The 19,103-nt window shown below is 42.2% G+C and overlaps 1 protein-coding gene across 7 annotated transcripts in view; it reads left to right on the top strand.

Moving 5' to 3' along the window:
- UNC13B (unc-13 homolog B) overlaps positions 1-19,103 on the top strand; it is a 224,037-nt gene that overhangs the window by 152,016 nt on the left and 52,918 nt on the right. For all 7 annotated transcript variants that reach the window (XM_087777597.1, XM_087777596.1, XM_087777595.1 and 4 more), the window contains 7 exons: positions 7,124-7,293; positions 8,147-8,262; positions 10,371-10,534; positions 12,745-12,895; positions 13,882-13,950; positions 16,683-16,772; positions 18,217-18,351. In XM_087777597.1, the coding sequence (XP_087633723.1) occupies positions 7,124-7,293; positions 8,147-8,262; positions 10,371-10,534; positions 12,745-12,895; positions 13,882-13,950; positions 16,683-16,772; positions 18,217-18,351 (895 nt within the window). The remainder of the gene's footprint in view (positions 1-7,123; positions 7,294-8,146; positions 8,263-10,370; positions 10,535-12,744; positions 12,896-13,881; positions 13,951-16,682; positions 16,773-18,216; positions 18,352-19,103) is intronic.

Genomic DNA, 19,103 nt, shown 5'->3' with positions numbered 1-19,103 from the left:
GTTATGGGAGGCTTGACCCAATTTGGAAGTCCAGATTTAGAACCGTATTTTAGAAAAGACAATGTTGAAAACACTTCATGTTTCCATTATAAGCACTATTTAGGTCACTACTAGCCTGTGTCACTGTAGGCATTGGCTTAGATTAATGACCAGTTCCTGGAGCATGTTCGTGTTGTCTGAGCAAGTGATTGCAGGTCATATTTCTTTCTGAAAGTTATCTCTTTGTGTATTTACATCTTTAGCTTTAGGAAACGTGTTCTTATAGAGAGATTTTTGTACCTTTCATTGGAGTTTGAAGATCTATGAAAATATAAGGGGTTGTTCTACTCAGTTCAAAGTTTTGCAGGCTTGATGCAAAGACTGTGTGTATATGGTGCTTGGCAGGAAGAAGCTTGATGGGGCGCACCAGCCATTGCTGTAATACAGAAATGTTGTTCTGTGAGCAAGGAAGCCTGCTTGCCTTGCTTTACATCCCATTCTCCTTCTGCAGTAATCCCAGATCTCTTTCCTATAGCTATGATGAGCAGGCTTATAGGTAGCCTCCTTGCTTTGCCCTGTACATTTCTCCTCTGTGCCCCCAGCTCTCCTCCCTTGCCCTTGACTCTGGCTGGACAGAAGGCAGCACGTGTCCTCCCTCCCGCTGGTTCTGTGTTGTCTGGATCGGTTGGTACATGGGAGCCAGGTGGCTGCAGACTTCCCAGGGATGGCAGCTGGTATGGGTTTCTCTTCTCCCTCTAGCTGTAATTTTTTCACAAAACTTGTTGGAAAATAGAAGCTTTCATAACAAGTCTGCATAACTCTCACTTCCTTAGGAAACAGCCCAGTAATATTAGAGGGAAGATATTTTTGCATTATTCAATGCAATTAGAACAGGATATTAATTCCCCATTTAGGCATGTTTTAGGCTGTCAGTAGAAAATACAGGCTTCCTAGAATGCTTTTTGTAAAGGCTGAAGCTAAGCATCCACTTGAACGGGTTACAGTGGCAGACAGCATTCAGGAGAATAAACTTTTGGCCACAGGGCAGAGTTTCCCTTTTAAAGGGAGAGCCCTGGGCTCGGTTGGAGGCTGCTAGTCTGTACCTTTTTTTTCAGGAAGCACCCCAGTCTTCAATGACCGCGAGCACTAGAAGTTACTGGATTCAAACAGGACTTTGCTGTTTTTCTTGGCTTAGGCAGAAAATGACTCGTTCATTTTACAGTAATACCCCCTTGAAGTTGTATTGTCTGAGTACAGCTGTGTCTGAAGATTTGAATGGTGGGTGTGAAATCATTGCCTGGAACAGATTACATTGTCACTGAACAGTTTGCAAGAGGCATGTTTATTCTCTCTCACTGCGGAAGAGTAACTGAGTTAAAATAAATGCAGTGCCTCCTGCTAGCAGATCATCAATATTTTACTAGGGCATGCAGAGCCCCATATGATACACATTCCTGTTAATCCTTTGGGAATGGTGCTGTTGCATAGGTAACCACTGGGTTGTCACCCAAAAGCTTCTATTTGGTTCCTCAATTTTCCTTTCAGCTGCTGAGCCTGTTATCAAGCTCAGCATCTTCCAGTTATCTCTGTGGTTATATGTGACTGTTCCAGAGCTGTTTTTTAGACTTCCCCTTCTGAGACCACTCTGTTTATAAATGTCACTGTAACTCTACACCCTCAGCCTCCTTCGCTGCATGGCAGGGGCCATTCAGTTTGTCTTGCTTCTTTATTTTCCAGGTACTGAAGATACTGAAACTGGCACTCTGATAAAATCCTGCTCGTTTCCCTGCTCAGTTACTAATGTGAAACTTAAGGCATCAACTCTGTGTTCAAATTTGTGGCAAGCGCCTGTTGGGAAGCTGAGTTAATGTAGCTAAGGATGTAACGCTCAGAATCACTTTATCTGCTCTTTGTAGTTAGGAGAGCCACACCATTAATTTGTCGGTCGGTGTTGCAGCGTTGGGTAACAGCAAAATGATTGTACTTGTTCCCCTAAGAAAAGAGCGTCATGCTAGTAAGAACAGAAAACTCATTTCTTTGTTCTTAGACAGCAACAGCTGGATCTCAGGGCATATTATTGTGCTGTCGTGCTTAACTTCTAAGCTGCTAAGGATTTTAGTTTCCTTCTCTTACCACTCTGATTTTGCCTTTGGTGTTTTCTCCACTGTCCTTTTTTTTTCCCTAATAGCGGAGACTTGGCATTGTTTAAATATTAACCTGTCCTGAGAAGTTTTCTGCTTTCCGTTCCCATTGAGATTGGCCACAACAGAGCTGCCTGTTGGACCCTGCCGTGTTAAGACACTTCACTTGAACCACAACCAAATCTTTCTGTTTTTTCAGCCAGACCATTTCCCATAGACAACTTTTTTTCCTGCTCCCTCTGTGTATGTTGTTGTAAGTCTTTACTGGGCTTTCTCATACTGGTTGTTACAACTACTCCTTCCTTTTTCATTTTCCAGAAAATCGCTTTGCTTCTTCTTGAAGCTTTGCTCCTCAGAAGCAAAACTTTGCTCCTACAATGATCACAGGTCCTAAAGTCTTGCTGACCTGTTCTCTCCTGTGCATTTTCCCACCTCCTGCACTCCCATCCAGTATTTCTGCAAGCTGCTCTCCACTTTATTTCTTTCTCTACCATTGCGTGAAACGTCCCCTGCACTGGACTGTGAAACTTTACAGGCCCTTCTTGAGAACTGCATCTGCCATGGTGCAGCAGGGAAACTGCTCACAGAATATGGCCGTATAGATATTCACTAGACTCTTTGAACCATAAATATTTTTTTAATATCAAAACACAACAAACTACTTAATTCGGGGCTTGACTGACTGGCTTTTAAACCTGCAAAATATTATTGCTCCCTCTGCTCCCTCACTTCCATTGTTCATTGTTGCTACACCTACTTGTTGTTTTTTGTCTTTGTTAGCTTGTCAGCTCTGCAAGGCAGGGGCTGTCTTCTGCTCTGCGAGCTGCCAAGCGCAGTGGAGCAGGCTGCATTTAGGACCTCTGGGCTTTCCTGTTCTTCAGGCAGAAAATACAAGAAAACAACATAATTTAAGGAAACATCTTTATGTAACATGGGCATATTGAGTGACAGGGTTGTGTTGGATCCCACCTCTCTAGTCTACACGGTGCATTTTAGAGATGCACAGTCTAGGTCTCACTGCAGCATAATTGGAAGGAAACTGAAGGCTTGGTGTGTCCTGCAGGGTTAACATGTTGATAACACCTTTCTTGATATGAGAAATTAATTAGGAAGAAACGTTCATGCAGATGTGATGCAAGTAGACCTTCACCCGTATGGGTATTTGCCAGACTCTGTTTGTCTTCATGAGTGTAGGTTCAGCAACATGAGCTAATGGTGTTGGAAGGTTATAGGTTTTCAATTTGGCCGTCTCCATGCTTTAAACTTATGATCTTTACTGTGGGTAGAGATCATTTTGTGAACTGCTGGACACACGATTTGATAGGTATACCTTTGTATCTCTTATGGCAGGAGTTCTGCAACCTTTCAGGTTGCCACAACTTAACAAGGCTTATGACTTTGGCTCTAGCGTTCCTGTGGAAGTTAAGTAACAGTCCTGCAAATGTCATTAGAAGAGCAGCAAATCATTAGCAAATTCAGCGCAAAAGTCATTGGGTTTTTTGCTTCAAAATACAAATCACTGGCTCAAAAGTGACATTCTGCTCATTTTTAGACACTTTTTTCTTTCTCTTCACTTTTTGGAGGAGACGAGGCACATGCAATACTCTGTCCCAGACCCTTGGCATCATCTGAGCCAATTTGGACCAACCTTTACAGATAGGCAGAGGTCTCGGAACTAAGAATCACTTTTTACAATTTTTTTGCTGAAGCTGGAGCTGGATTAGAAGGATACAAATTACTGACTTCATTGTGGGAGGCACTGTAATGTAAATTCAGCAGTTGCCTGTTCTGTTTAGCCACCAATATACCCGTTAGCGTGTGTGTGGGCATGCCGCTGTGTGTGTGGATCAGAATTGACTACAGCTTCGTGTGCTTGCGTGCTTCCCCTCAGCCTAGCTGCTAGCTGAGCACGGGAAGAGGCCAGAGTATTGGCAGAGCAGGGGAGGTGTGTGGGGAACTGGTGGTTTGGGGTGGGGTAAGGCCAAAGGGGAACGTGGCAGAAGAGATGGAGACAGAGAGCGGGATACAGAGCAAGTCAGCAGAACCAGGGTCAGCTGCTTCCACTGCGCCTGCAACCACTGGCTTCAGGCAGAAAAAATTCATGGAGAAAAAAAAAAATCACAATTTATTTGAATTTAATTTTTCTTAAAGATTTCGTGTCCTGTTTCCTAAAAATGTTACTTGATTTGGTAGCTTGAAGTGTACAAGTAAGTTCTTCATAAAAGTGGCACCACTGCAAACATCAGGACAATATGGATATAAAAGAAAGACAATTTCTGAGCCACGTACAAAGGGAACCTGGTTCCCAGTCTCTCACCCTCCAAAATGGGCCTGAAAGCCTTCAGTAGTTTCTTCCTTGCAATGGGGCCACAGAGTGTTTCTTCTGTCTCTGTCTTCTTGGGAAGGCTGTGGGAGCTCAGCTGTGGGAGACTGGATGCATGTGCACACAGTGAAATCAAGCTTCGTAAAAATGTAGCACGAAGCGGGGCAGGCACCTTTAGAAATGTACCAGCTCCTGTATTAATGAAGGGAAAAGTTTCTAGCAGCAGAGCTTGTTAGCCACTGTCTTACGGAGTCGTGATGCTGTCCCAAATTGGAAGCTATTTCTCATTAGTTAGAAAGCCTGTTATCAGTTAACAAGCCCAAGTCCCCCTGTATTCGTGCGCCTGTTTTGGGGTGCTCTCTGGAAGGTGAACTGGTGTTGACACAGCTGCCTTGCTTCTCTGAAAGCAAGGACTGTGGTTCCTGCAGGCTTAGATGGTGACGTTTTATGGGTAAGCCACCAGCCCAAGGCTTTCAGCTGCTGTGAGCGAGTGATAAGGCTCCCTCTCTGGCATGGGAGCAGCATAAGGGATACGAATTGAGCAGTCTCTTAAAAACAACAGAGGAAGGTGTGGTAAAATAGAAACTTCAGTAGCTCAGTAAATGCTACTGTAAAGTTTCCTGTAGCAGTTAGCAGTGAGTTATGCTGCTGTAGCCAAGTGAAGGATGATAGCCAGCCACTGCAGGAGTGTGGGATGATGCATGTGGTACTGCCTAAGGTAGATTTAGGTCTAAAGAGTGGATGATTTCCTAAAGGAAAGAGCAGTTTCTGACCATTGATAGCAAAGAAACAAGGTCAAAGCGGTCCTAACAAAGAACTGGCATGCCAGAAGATGAGGTCTGAAAAAGTCTGGAGCTAACTTGCTGGCGCCTTGTAAATGGCACTGTGTGCCAATCTGTGTTTTTAGGCACCCGTGCACTTCTGAACACTGAGCCCCTACAGTACTGCCAGGATGTACATTAGTGCACTGTGTCAGGAACAGAGGATTTCTTTTACATGCTTATGCTGTGCTGCTGGTAGATATGGCAATGCACTTGGCTCAATGTGAGAGCTACAAAGAGCAGCAGTCCAAGCGTTCCCTGCTTGTGAACGCTTGCTGCATCATTTTGTTAAAGGAAGACATACCTTGAAGTAGTGGAGGAGGAAGGGGAGAATAAAGGCAGGAGAGAAACATTGAACCTTCTTTCTTCTGAACTCTAAATACAGCTTTCATTGCACAGCAAAGGCAGGGAGCAATGATGTTCTCTGCCCGTGAACAGAACTGCCTGGAATTGCCTCTAACTTTCTCCATATAATTCCTCTGTGCTGGAAAAATTGGTAGGAGCTGCATGTGGACATCTGTTAAGCCGTCCTGAAGCACAATAGTGGCAGTAGGAGCCCAAATGATTTGTTGGTAGGGATAATGCAAATACCAGTCACTGCCACATCTTATTGACTGGGCTTAGCAGATCTGTTCTGACCCATTTCTTCCTTCTCCCTGTTGCTTAGCAACTGATGCAGCATGTTAAAGTTAAAAAGGCTGGAAAACAGGCCTTCAGCAGAAGTTGCCTGTTTTCATAGGTTTTATTTCCTTGAGGGCAGACATTTGTAGTGGTTATGGTGAGTAATCACCCTTGTCATGGTCTCATATGAGCATTCAAATTGCTTTATTGTATTGCATGCCCTTTAAATGAGCAGAGCTCGTATAATAAGGTTCTTCTACCCACTTCTGACATCCAGGAGCCTGTTTCTATCTACAAAAGGTATCTGAACACCTAAAAAGAGGGGGAGGCTGCAAATTCTTACTTTGCATTAAGCTGGAGGGCCCCGATTCAGCAAACAGTAAACTGCTTTTTGTAATGGAAATGTCTTTACTGATCTGCCCAGGGCACAAAGCTGAGCTGTGAATAATAGACAGAATCAATTCTAGTAATTAAATACCAACTTTATAACTGCTGTATCCCAATCCTTCCTCCCACGGACAGGCAGCGTTTGTATCATCATGATTGTAATATATTACATGTTTGTATCATCATGAGTGTAAGGTACATTAATATGCTACTGCTTTGTGACTATCTTGAAATAAGAGAGCTATCTCTACCTGAGCTATTTGTCTTTTATTAGAAAACAGCATAAAGGGTGTTTGCCATAGGTCTTGACCGTGCTATCCTAGATACTGCACGTGCATAAGCAGAAGTAGCCTTTAACGCCTGGAGCTGAACAGAAGGTCATTGATGGGGAGAGCTATCAGAAACCAGTGAGATGCTCATCGACATTTTTGGCATGTGTAGCCTGAGTTTACCAGCCTAGCTATCATGAGGCTTTTGTGGACTTTACAGCAAAAGCAACAACAGTGAAGAGAATTCCCAAGTTGAGGGAGCTGCTGCTAAGAGTGAGGATGAGCAGGAGAGCCACAGCCACTTAGCAAGTCTCAAGTTGGTGGTTGCAGTCAGGGAGGGCAGCCCTTCAGCAGGCATCTGAAGTGCAGTATCTACCATGTCACAGGAATGTTGAGAGTGCACCAAAAAGTTGTGTAGTTCCTGTCAGATGCTTCACTTTTAAATAAATAGGTATTTGTTCACATTTTGTTTATGCATCCCTCTACTGTTGGACAAGTGGGTCAAGAGGAATGTGAAGCATGTAGCATATAAATGTTGGCTACATTATGCGCTCTTCAACATTATGTTTGTCTTGTTTGCAGTGAGTGCCATAATTCTTCTGACCGGATCAAGGTGCGAGTATGGGATGAAGATGATGACATCAAGTCTCGCGTCAAGCAGAGACTGAAACGCGAGTCGGATGATTTCCTGGGGCAAACAATCATCGAAGTCCGTACTCTGAGTGGAGAAATGGATGTGTGGTACAACCTTGGTGAGCAGGGCTTTGGGATTGAAAATGTGTCACATGTTAGTTTGGGAATGTTCAAAAACACTTGGGTGCATCTGGGCAGTTTGCAATTAAAAAAAAAAAGAACAAAAAACAAAAAACCAAACCAAAAAAGAAACCCATAATTTCAAGGGGCCTATGATGGTGCTGTGGAGCAGCTGCAAGGCTTTGATCCCATTTAAAATGAAGAGGAGGAGTATAACATGTCAGAGGGGTGATGGGTTTTCTCTGTCAGGCATTGGAAAGTACAACAGGTAAATGCTTGGAGCAGGGTTGGATTCCACCTGTGCTGGAGACATTTCCTCTCCTGTGCCCTTTTTTATGCCGACACAAACATTTTACCAGTCTCTGAGACCTGCAAGTGCACTGCACTGGGCTGGGAAGTGTTGAGACCTTTCCGAGTGGCCAAAATAGAACATTGTAGAAAGTACTGACACGTAACCAGATGGTGCTGAGCTGACAGGCATAGTAATAATCCTGGGAGGTCCAAAGTCTTGATAGGGACAACCAGCAATTCCCAGGAGCTCAGTACTGTGGACCAATGTGAATTCCACGTCAGTCAGCCCTGTTCTCAGAAAAGGGATCTGTCCTTGGTGGTTCTAGTTCAGCTGACTGAATCCAAGGCCAGGGACCCTGTAGCACATTTGCTGTCAGAAGGACTGACTTACAGTCAGTCTTTTGAAGTTTTGAAAGAAAAAAGTCAGAGGTTTTCTCCATGGTGACTGATCACAAGCTCAGCCTGAGCTTCCAGCACTTTCTTTTCCAGTGTTTTTACCCCAAGATGGCTGTGCTCCGAACATGAAAAATGCATGTAATTGCTGATGATTTTTCCTTCTAGAGAAGCGAACGGATAAGTCTGCAGTATCTGGGGCTATTCGCCTGCAAATCAGCGTGGAGATCAAAGGCGAGGAGAAGGTGGCTCCATATCATATTCAGTACACTTGCCTTCATGAGGTAAGAAGTGGGTTCAGCTCAGTCATCACCATGTCCCTTCTGTATCTTGAAGAAGCAATTTTCTGACCTTTGTTTCCTTGAAATGTTCCTCCTTGCCCTAGATGAGCTTTCTTTTCCCTGCTGTGCAGGCCTGGAAGCACTCTGAATCATCAGACCCGCATTTGTCAGGAAGGCAAAGAAGGCTTTAGGCTGTCTCCCCTGCACTGAGGGCTGGCTGGCTCAGTCTGTCCCACTGTCACAGCTGTGCTTCTGTCAGGCAGAGATCACGCATTGGTCCAACTCAGAGCCCCCTGTGGGTTTAACGTTGAGAAACCTCTGAATTTCCTTGAGCAATGTTTTCAGCATGTGCTGTACCTATGTCTTTTTTTAGAGAAGGCATACTAAAATACTTTATGAGTAAATTCTGATCCGGGGAGGACTTTGACTCTGGCTGTTGAGTGATGCAGATATCGGTGTTATAAATTCTTCTGTGCTGCTGAACTGGTGTATAGCTATGAACAAATCTTCTATTGGGCAATAGAAGATAAGCTGCGGTTTCTGGGTACTGACCTGTCTCAGGGTGGACTAAGCTGGGCAGGCAGTGCTGCAGAAGTTGGGAGAAATTCAAAGATGACTTGTGAGAAAGACTAAAGGAAAAACCCTGTCTCAGAGACATGCATGGTGCGCAGTCTATCTATCAAAGAGAAGGCAGGGTCATAGAATCATGTAGGTTGGAAAAGACCTTTAAGATCATCAAGTCCAACCGTTAACCTAGCACTGCCAAGTCCACCACTAAACCATGTCCCTAAGCACCACATCTACCCACCTTTTAAATACCTCCAGGGATGGGAATTCAGCCATTTCCCTGGGCGGCCTGTTCCAATGTTTAATGACCCTTTTGGTGAAGAAATTTTTCCTAATATCCGATCTAAACCTCCCCTGGCACAACCTGACTCCCCTGGATCAGTCTCTAAGTGTCTGAATAATGAAGAGTAGTCAGAGCCCCTTTCACCTGACATATAAGAATATCATGAGGTCCAGTGAGGTTTAAGCAAATTCAGATTAGAAAAGAAGGACAGATGTATCACAGAGAGGAATGTCAGCTACAGGAACAACATATTTATCCAGATGCTGGACTAGATGAGCCCTGTGGTGTCTTCTGGCCTTACCAGGGAACAGACAGATCCAAAGCTTAGAAAAACATCAGTAGGCTTCTTTTAGTAGGCTGTGTTGTGTCCTTCAATACATATTAATTGTTTTTTAATTCAGTGATGTCTTCGGTTTGGTAAGCTATTTCATTTTTTTCCTTCTGAACATGCAAGATCACTTGCTGCCCTTCTTTTTTGCAAATACGTCTCTTTTTAAGTATCACCTTCTTTCATTTGTGTATCATAAAATGAAGATGATTTACAGCTAGAATAATCAGGAAAAACAGTAGTGTAAAGCAGACTCCTCGAGCTCCTAATGAGATCATTAGACGTTTGCATCCCTTACTACAGGGAGCCAGCTGTCTGAAAGGCTGATGAATGTGTAAGTGACATGAATTTAGGGATTACTGAGAAAGCCAGTGAACTGAATGTGCAATTTCTGCACAGCCATGATAGCTGAAAGCCTCTGCAGTGTTAGATAAAGTGAGAGGTTATGTTGAATAATAATGCCAGTGTCTAGTTGTTGGGGTGATCTTAAGGATGTCCATTTCAGAAAAAAAAAAATCTGTTTGGGCTGTTCTGCTGTGCAATAATAATTACAAAGCTGATACAGAGCTGTTACATCAGCTGGTTTAAATAGCTTGTCCATGTTAAGGCATTTCATTCTGAGGACAAAAATGTGTAGGTTTAAGAAAACTAATTAGTCTGTGGTTTCACTGCATTGAAGCACTCCTCTGCATCATTCACAATGTCTGCTGGGTAAAGTTGTAGGTATGCATGCAAAAAATTCAGCTAGGAGCACTCAAGAAGAAAAGAAGGTAAAAGCAGAAAAATACGTAGTGGGTAGGGGGAAAGAAAGAGGGAGGAGAGCAAAGAAATTTGTGTTAGTGCCTTCTTGTCAGCAGTTCCGAGCTCTTCATGTAACTCACTTGGAGGCTTTAGCAGCCTCACATATAATTTCATTCCTGTTTTGTATTTCAGAACCTCTTTCACCATCTCACAGATGTGCAAGGGAATGGGGTGGTGAAGATCCCTGATGCCAAAGGAGATGATGCCTGGAAGGTGTATTTTGATGAGACAGCTCAAGAGATCGTGGATGAATTTGCGATGCGTTATGGCATTGAATCAATCTACCAGGCCATGACGTAAGATGCGTTTCGTGTGGTCTTTAGTGCAGATAATCTGTGTAACTAATTGATGTGACTTAATATTTAGAAGATTAAATGTGTTGGTAATGGAAGACTTGGCAGTGACAGCTTCTCCTTATGGGGCTTACTGTGAGCGGAAAGAGACTGCCTGTCTCTGAATCACTGGTTTTCTCAAAGTCCAGAAGTTAATGTCTGACAAAGTGCTGGAATTAAGTATCTATCTGAACAGTTCGTGCGAGCACTTTTAAAACTAATTCTAAGGAATTACACCAACTTCAGTAGTGTAAATGACCATATCTTATTATTGATAGCTGAGCCATTCCTGTTTTAAGACTCTAAAGTCTCTATTCGAGCACTCTTCTGTTTAAAAGATTTTGCCCAAGGATCCCACTGAAGACTGCTGGTGATATGAGAAGGGATGAGGTTTTGTGAAAGTGTTTGCCCTACATGTCTGTTGTGGCAATTGATACAATCCTTTGAAGTCACTCATTTCCCAGGTTCTGCTGAAGGCATTTATAGGAAGTCTGAGTAATGGAGCCACAGATTTGTCCTCTTTGGAGCTAGGCTAATGCAGTTCTTGATCTTCAAAGAGCGTTTTCCTTGTCACTATACTTTACTTGGATTTCGGATTAGCCATTCTTCCTCTTAAAGACTAGGAGTGCTATGCTTAGCTCATTTCTTATTTCAAATGTAGTATTAAATATAGCAGGCAAAAGTGAACTTTTTCACATTAGAAGCTGAAAGTTTTGGAGTCTGGGTCCTTGGATGAGTTGCGATCTATACTTTTGTCACCTTGCAAGCACCTTCTCTGCATATTGATTTAAGCCAAAGTGGAAAAGAATTGGAAGGTACCTCCAGAGGTCTAGTCTCTGCTTAGAGCAGGGCTAACTTGGAAGTTGGACCAGACTGCTCAGGGCCTCTTTCAGTTTGTTGAAAATTTCGAAGGATGGAAACCCACCACCTATCTGGGCTCCTGTCCTCAGACTGTATTACTCTGGGAAAGAAATTCCTGGTTGATATCCAAATTGGAAAATCCTACTTTGAATTTCCTATGCTGTAACTGCTGCATATTGTTGTTTATCTTTTAGTCTTCCCTCTAAAAGGATTTTGGCCTGACTCAATCTTCTCACTAACCCTCCCCTCTCTGCTAAGTATTCAAGACATTGATTACATCCCCACTCCTCACGCCTTCTCTTCTTCAAGCTAAAAAAAGCCATTTTATGTGCCTGTTATTATCTACCAAGTGCCTAAATGACCAATTGGTACATAGGTATCATGCAGCAAGCAACTTAACGTTGAGGCATCAGTATCATGTTTGCCTGAAATACTGACTTGTGAATTCCTGTGAAATTCTCTCACTGGAGCTTTTTTGGTTATAATCATTCATAGGTTAACTAGCACAGAAGCTAATGTCTGTGATGAGTCCCTTAAGGAGAAAGCTACATTTAGAAAATAGTTCCCAAATTAGGCTGGGAGCTCAGTGAGGATTCCTGCTTAAAAATGGCCCAACTCTACTGTCTGTTGCAATGAACTTTACTTGCCATGTCTTATAATATAAGACCTCTTAAGCTCTGGGTTTTTTTCCCCTTATGTCTAACAGATTTTTTTTGATTGTTTAATCATTTCACAGGCCGGATGCTTCTGGCATAATTTTGAGATTTCCTGCAGGAGGGTTCCTTACACTTTAATGAGAGCAGTTAAATGGGAGAATGCAAACGAGCGTGCACACTTCCTGCAGGCTGGAAGGGTTAGCCCTAAGGAATCGCATATCAGTGCAGCACAGAAATACTAGCGTGCTTGAAGGTTTTGCAATTGCTGCTGCCTCATGTCACCTCAGAACCTGTGGCTGCCTCAAGTGACAGCAAATTATACAGATTTCCTTGTGCTGGGCTTTGTTCTAGGAATTGGCATCAGGACCCAGGGTATTACCTAAGTCACAAGCTGTTGGCAACAAATAGTTGAGCAGCTATTTTATAATCTGGAAAGGACTGTAGTGAAGTGAAGATTTATCTTGTTTCAAGCATAGCTGTTGTCTAGATGCCATCTTTCTGAAAAAGCTCTGAGATGCCGGAGATTTACAGAAAGGAAGAAAACATAACTTTCATCTGTTCATGGTGCCAGCCAGATTAAGGGGGATATTAAAGGGATAGAGTCAAGTTGTGCCACGCAAAAGAAACAGAATGACTTACAGAAGTGTCCTTTTGCAGGCATTTTGCATGTCTCTCGTCTAAATACATGTGCCCAGGCGTGCCAGCTGTGATGAGCACCTTACTTGCCAATATCAATGCTTATTATGCGCACACCACTGCCTCCACAAATGTGTCTGCTTCAGACCGCTTTGCAGCCTCCAATTTTGGGGTAAGTTTGCACGTTTGGTGATGTTACAATTGGACTTCTGTCATTTGCCTATGGTGCTTCTGCCTTTCAATAAATAACTTGTTCTGTTTAAGGAACATTAAATCTGTGCGGAGTTGGAAGCTGTAGAGCTCTTCTAGTCTAGACAAAGAGAGTGGTTTTATTGTTGTTGTCCTCACACATTTTAGATATTAATCAGTGTAATGCATTGTGATGTGTATTCTTTGCGTTCAAATTACACTGGAGCACAGATGGTATGGAAATGAGCAAATAATATTAAACTCTGTGTGGTGATGCTGTTGATGAAATATACCGTGCGATCTGATTGTTTCAGAACTTTGTTTTTAAAAACAGCAACTGCTTTAAGGGGGGGGGGGGGGAGGGAAGTCCACACCCTAATGGTTAAAATGTTTTTTGTATAACATGGTGGAGTTGAGCGTGCTGGAGAAGTATTTGGAAAAGGTCATGCTTCCCGTCAGACTGAAAATTTATAGATTGAATGAGGAGGTCTTCACAATGCCAAACCAGAATCCAGTGGAGAGACCTGACCTTGAGAAGCTAGTCATGGGAAGCCTGTAATACTTATCACTGAACTAATAGATAAAATCTTGGAGCTGTGTCATTGCTCTGAAATAGACCTTTTTCTGCCTGTTCCTTTATTCATCTCTGAATAAATATTTTCTCTTAAATACAAGTTTGGTGCAAATTGCAGACTAGAAATCGGAGGGTTTTTTGTTCTGCCTATACTTCAGAGTGATAACGCAGTATTTTTCTGACAATTGTAATGTTACACAGACTTCAGAAGTAATTACAGTATAAGAGTAAATCCAAGAATCGAAAGAAAATACTGTTCGCACAATACCATACATCCATATTGCTTCCTCCCGCTCTCCTGAGATCTGACACTAATTCCCTGATACCCTGCTGCTTACTCTGAACATGAATTGGACAGTGATGATATGTGATATTTATTGGTTTCTGCTCCACAGAAAGAACGATTTGTGAAGCTTCTGGACCAGCTTCATAATTCACTTCGGATTGATCTCTCAATGTACAGGGTGAGTGGGAATAAACGGAATCCTTTCAAGCATTCTGGTGGGCAGAGGGGAAATGCACCATTTGGGTTTCTCTTACATTTCTTCAGCGTGTTGGGAAGAGATGAGTTTCAAATGTTGGCATCAGTGCATCAGGCTTCTTAAACCCTCTAGTTTCTTTCTTTGCTTCTCCAGAGTCAACATACTCTTATCATGTGACTTGGCTTTTTTTTTTTTTAACATTCCTTGGTATATTATTTTAATTAGTGATTAATTCATTGAAAATTTTAAAAATGGTGGCAAAATGTGAGCTGTAATTTTGTTTATTTATTTAAAAGTAGATCCTCTTCTGGTTAGTGCATTTATCTGAAAGACAGTAAAACATACAGAGGAGGGAAACAGGAGTGGACTAAGAGGAGAAGTGCATTTGGAAGACAAACAAGAAGGACAAGGGGCAAGGTGAAAAAGAAGATAAAACGAATGTTGTGTAAAGAGCTATTCTAAGACTACATTACTAGTAAGAGAAAGTCTAAAGAGAGCACTGATCCACTGAGTAACAGAGGGAAAATTATCAACACATGGCAATAGGAGTCTGTAGTGGTGATGCCTTTTGTGTTTGCTTGGTCTTCAATAAAAGCTGCTTTCCGGTGGCTAATGCAACTATACCTTGGACAAACAAGTAAGATCTTATGTAAAGGACCAGGAAAGATCTGTGTAGTTTAAATAATTTAGATATTATCTAATTGGCAGTCTGTTTAGAGAAATGGCTGAAGCAATTTGGGAGCTCTTAGTAATTGTTTTAAGACCCCTGAAGGGCAGGTTAATTTCTGGAAGAAAAAGGTGTTAGCTTCCAGCTTTCCAGACAGGAGATGGCAATTTACAACTTAAATTTCTCAGATTAAGCCTCCCCCTTCCCCTAATTTAATCAAGCTATTTGTAAGCACTTAGAACAATGAATAACCAGCAGTGTGGATTTGTGAAAAAGAAAGTGTCAAGGCAGTGTGTGTTCCTTCCAGGGCAGGGTGGCAGGCGAGGGGAGAGATGGAGCCCTCTCAAGAGTAGCTCCAAGCCACCCTCTAAGTAATTATTTTGAAAAGTGTTTTGTGAGCAAGTGCGGTAACTCTGTATGCATGTCAGTTGTTCTTTTTGTTGGTTCGTCGGTAGCTGACGTAAGCATAGAGGAGGTTGAATTTCAATATAGATAATGTTATCTTTTCCTGATTATTATTCCTAATTAAGGACACACATTCAGTCCCCAGCATTCATCCGATGGTTTGTGTTTAAGTCTTGACCCATGGAAGTCTGATGATTTTGGTAAATACCCTGAGTGCCAGAGAGTCCCTGTGTGGACAACTTAACTTTAAAAGGGGAGTTTTCTAGGAATGAACATCTATGAATGACTGTAAAGAGCATTAAATTGCTTGCAGTGGTTAGCTGAACTGCAGCAATACTCGATTGCTGTCAAGAGACAGCATATTTTTCTGCAAGTCTTCAGTAATAAATGAAAACTTGTTCCCCTCTGCCCTTTTTACCTTGTCTCTGATAATTTTGAATGTGCAAATATGAAGAGACTACCCAAGTGAAGGCTGCCTTTGCTGTTTTACTTGCAGCAAAGCCAATCATATTAGCTTGAAGGTAAGAACATGCTGAGGAACATGAACACTGTTAAAGGACATCGGAAGGAAAGAGAGGGAATGTAGGAAAGGGCACACTGCCTGAGGTCAGAAAGGGAACAGTCTCTTGCAAGAAGCAACACTTCCTGCATTCAGTGTATGCATTTACATGCATATACATATACACATGCACACACGTGCACATGTGTATCATAGTTGGAAGGGACAATGAGATTTCTAATTTCAGTGGAACCCAGAGACTGGAAGAGGAAGCTATGGGATAGCTCTCGTTGATAGGAAGAGAGGAAATGGCCTCAAGCTGCGCCAGGGGAGGTTTAGGTTAGATATTAGGAAAAACTTCTTCACCAAAAGGGTGGTCAAGCACTGGAACAGGCTGCCCAGGGAAGTGGTTGAGTCTCCATCCCTGGAGGTATTTAAAGGACAGGTAGACGTGGTGCTCGAGGACATGGTATAGTGATGGACTTGGCAGTGACAGGTTAATGGTTGGACTCTATGATCTTAAGGGTCTTTTCCAACATTAACGATTCTATGATTCTATGATTCTATGGCTATGGACAGCGGGGTGGTGGGCAGAGTATGTAAAATAAATGCATTAGAGCAAAGGAGGCGCTGAAGGATACATGCTTATCTTCGCAAATTGGATGTTACGTGGGACTGAGTGGTTACAATGACTTTTTACAGGGATCAGCACTCATCTTCCCTTCTCAGTCCAGTTTATTTCTCTGGAGAGGTTGCTAATATACCACACCTCTTGGTGTCTCAGACGAGAAGCCAAAAACCAAGTGGTGAGTGCAGAAAGGAAAGGGCCCATAAAGCAACCTCAAGCAAGAGGTCAGGGCTGCCAGTGGCAAGGCTGTTACTCCCTGCCTGCTCCTTCTGCAGCCAAGGAGAGATCTGCTGCTGCTGATCCACAAACTTTACGTTCATATGAGAAGCTATTTAATTAAGCAAACAGATAAGCTCCTGCAGCAAAAAGGCCTTATTTATTGAGCATTGTTTTGACTGGTACAGGCTTCTCGAGCAGGAAATGTTTCCAAGACACTTTCCTTATTTAGCACATGCTTGAAGCCTTGTGTGGATCCGACTGTGCTTTCCAACAGGATTTCCCGTTTTTGTCAACAGAATAACTTCCCAGCCAGCAGCCGCGAACGGCTGCAGGACCTGAAGTCTACAGTGGATTTGCTGACCAGCATCACTTTTTTCAGGATGAAGGTAGTGTTATGGGTGGGGCTGGGAATGGGGCCTCTGCAGTTTTTGCCACAGGAGCTGGTTTCCCATTTTCAAACCATTTGTTTCATGTTGTTGTGCTTTAGACACTTAGAGAAAATGGAGATCATCTGCTGACCATGTAATAAACATTCACATTTTATCTTTACTTCACTGTATTTTGCATCATGAAGATGAAGGTTGTTTTTGCCCTGGGGTTCTTCAGTCATAAATATGGCACAACATAATTAAAAAAAAAAAGGGAGGAAAAAAGAAAATTGTCTGGTTTTAGGAAGATAATTTACTTTTGTTAATAGCATTAAGAAGCTTTTCCTATAAAACTGCCTGCAACATTTATCAGTCACTACCATCTCTTCACCATCTTTTATCTAGTAAATATTTTAAAATTTATTTCTTGGAGGGTAAGATACTGAAATGGGATAGTATCTCTCAGTAGAAATCCCAGAGAGTTGTTATGAATGCTAATGTGCTGGTTTTGTAGTTAAGTTTATTGTTCTAGCAATGTGTAATGAGATTATTTTTAATTCCTGATTTTTGTTCCTAAACTTTTTAAAAAATACTGTTGTAGGCTAGCACATGTCACTTAGTAATCTTTGTATCAAAACCAAAGCAAGTCTTTAATTTGAGCTATTTCAGGAAGTGCTTAAAATTTTACTCTTAAGCCCCAGGGTAAATGATGTTTTAGAACTTTATTTTGAAACTGTTCTTTCAGACAATATGTCTGTATTGAAAACTTGAGAGTTAGTGACAATATCAAAATTGTCTCAGGTTATAGTTTTATTCGCAGGTCAATGCTCGCATATCTGTTTAGTTTAAAGTAACCCTGCAGTGTTTTTCTAAAGTAGCCTAACAGTGAAATAATGAAAAGAGCTGTTGTTGCAAGCGGAGAAGGCATATTGGTCGGCATGTCCCTAAGGATTCTGGTGTGCTTTAAAATTCAGTAAAGCTTGTGAAGAAAGATGCCTTAAAGAAAGTTATTGTATTTAAAGGCGTGTGAGCATTTGGTCTTCAGCAAGACTTTCCAGATAAGATGTAATGTGCTCCACTAGTCAGTTGCATGTTCTTCCAATATTTTAAATGATTGCTGTCTGGCTTCACAGCAAAATCGTATTAATTCAGCAGAAATTGTGTATGCTTGTCTCAGATTATACACATATCAAGCCACATGATTTATTCATTCTGAAGAACCTTCCTTGGCACTTCAAAATCTCTTCTGTGCTGCAAATGATCCTACAGGGACATAAGTGTTGTCGCGGCTTTTTTATGCTTGGGGAGAGTGACCCATTCATGGTTTCAGGTCACTAATAGCACAAGTGGCTGAACGCACATCCACCAAGTCCTGGGTAGTTCCCAAACTGGTGACTTGTCCTTTCCGTATTTGATTTATGAACAGTGCTTTGTTTGACTCTCTTTGTTGTCTCATTGCCAGGTCCAAGAGCTGCAGAGTCCACCCCGAGCCAGCCAGGTAGTGAAGGACTGTGTAAAAGCTTGCCTCAACTCCACCTACGAGTACATTTTCAACAATTGTCATGAGCTGTACAGTCGCGAGTACCAGACAGATCCTGTGAGTAGCTGATAAGCAGGCAGAAATCCAAGTTTCTGATTTTCTTAAGATAGTAACAAGAATACTAATTGATATAAAATGCCACGCAAACAGAATTATGTGACTTATCTTCTGAATGCACAAAACTTGTAATCAATTAATGAGCACTAATTAGTAAATGGAGGATGATAATTGTTTTGCACTAACTAATTATGATTCGTTTTGCCAGCCTCAGCTGTTTTATTTCATGAGCAGTTATTTGTGAAGGGAAGGTTTGATGCAGCTTTGAGTGAGGAAAAGCCAGTTAGAGCAAATGTAGACTAATCAATGTCTAAAGCATAGATAAATGTCTTTAAGCATAGATAAACTTCAAGCAGTGAAATTTTACCTTGTTTTCTAGCACCCAGTGTCCTGCACTGGGCTTAGGAGGTACCTCTAGACACTCATATCCATGAGAGCTCTACTGGCCACTCTGCAGTAATGCACACACAGTGTGTCAACATGGATGTAGTCATCAACCCAGGTGCCTAAAAAGCAAGTATTTGGAACAAGCTTAGAGCAAATGATGTCATGGCAGGTGTCCTGGAGCCTGACCTGTTCTTGGCATGGTAAATGACAAAATGGGCATTATTTGGGTTTGAGGCCACTGGTAAGCAACATGGTTTGGCATGTTGCTGTGTTTTGCATTAGATCATGCAAGTTGCCAGCAGACACTAATAATTTTAAGCTCTTCAGAAGAAAGGGTCCACAGGTGATCAGTGTTTGGAGTTCGT

Source organism: Nipponia nippon, unplaced genomic scaffold (assembly GCF_047370975.1).
Source record: "Nipponia nippon isolate SJK-2023a ecotype South Korea unplaced genomic scaffold, ASM4737097v1 scaffold_40, whole genome shotgun sequence".
NCBI classification, from domain to species: domain Eukaryota; kingdom Metazoa; phylum Chordata; class Aves; order Pelecaniformes; family Threskiornithidae; genus Nipponia; species Nipponia nippon.
Note: the sequence above shows the minus strand (reverse complement) of the source record. Positions and strands in the feature narration are given on the sequence as shown.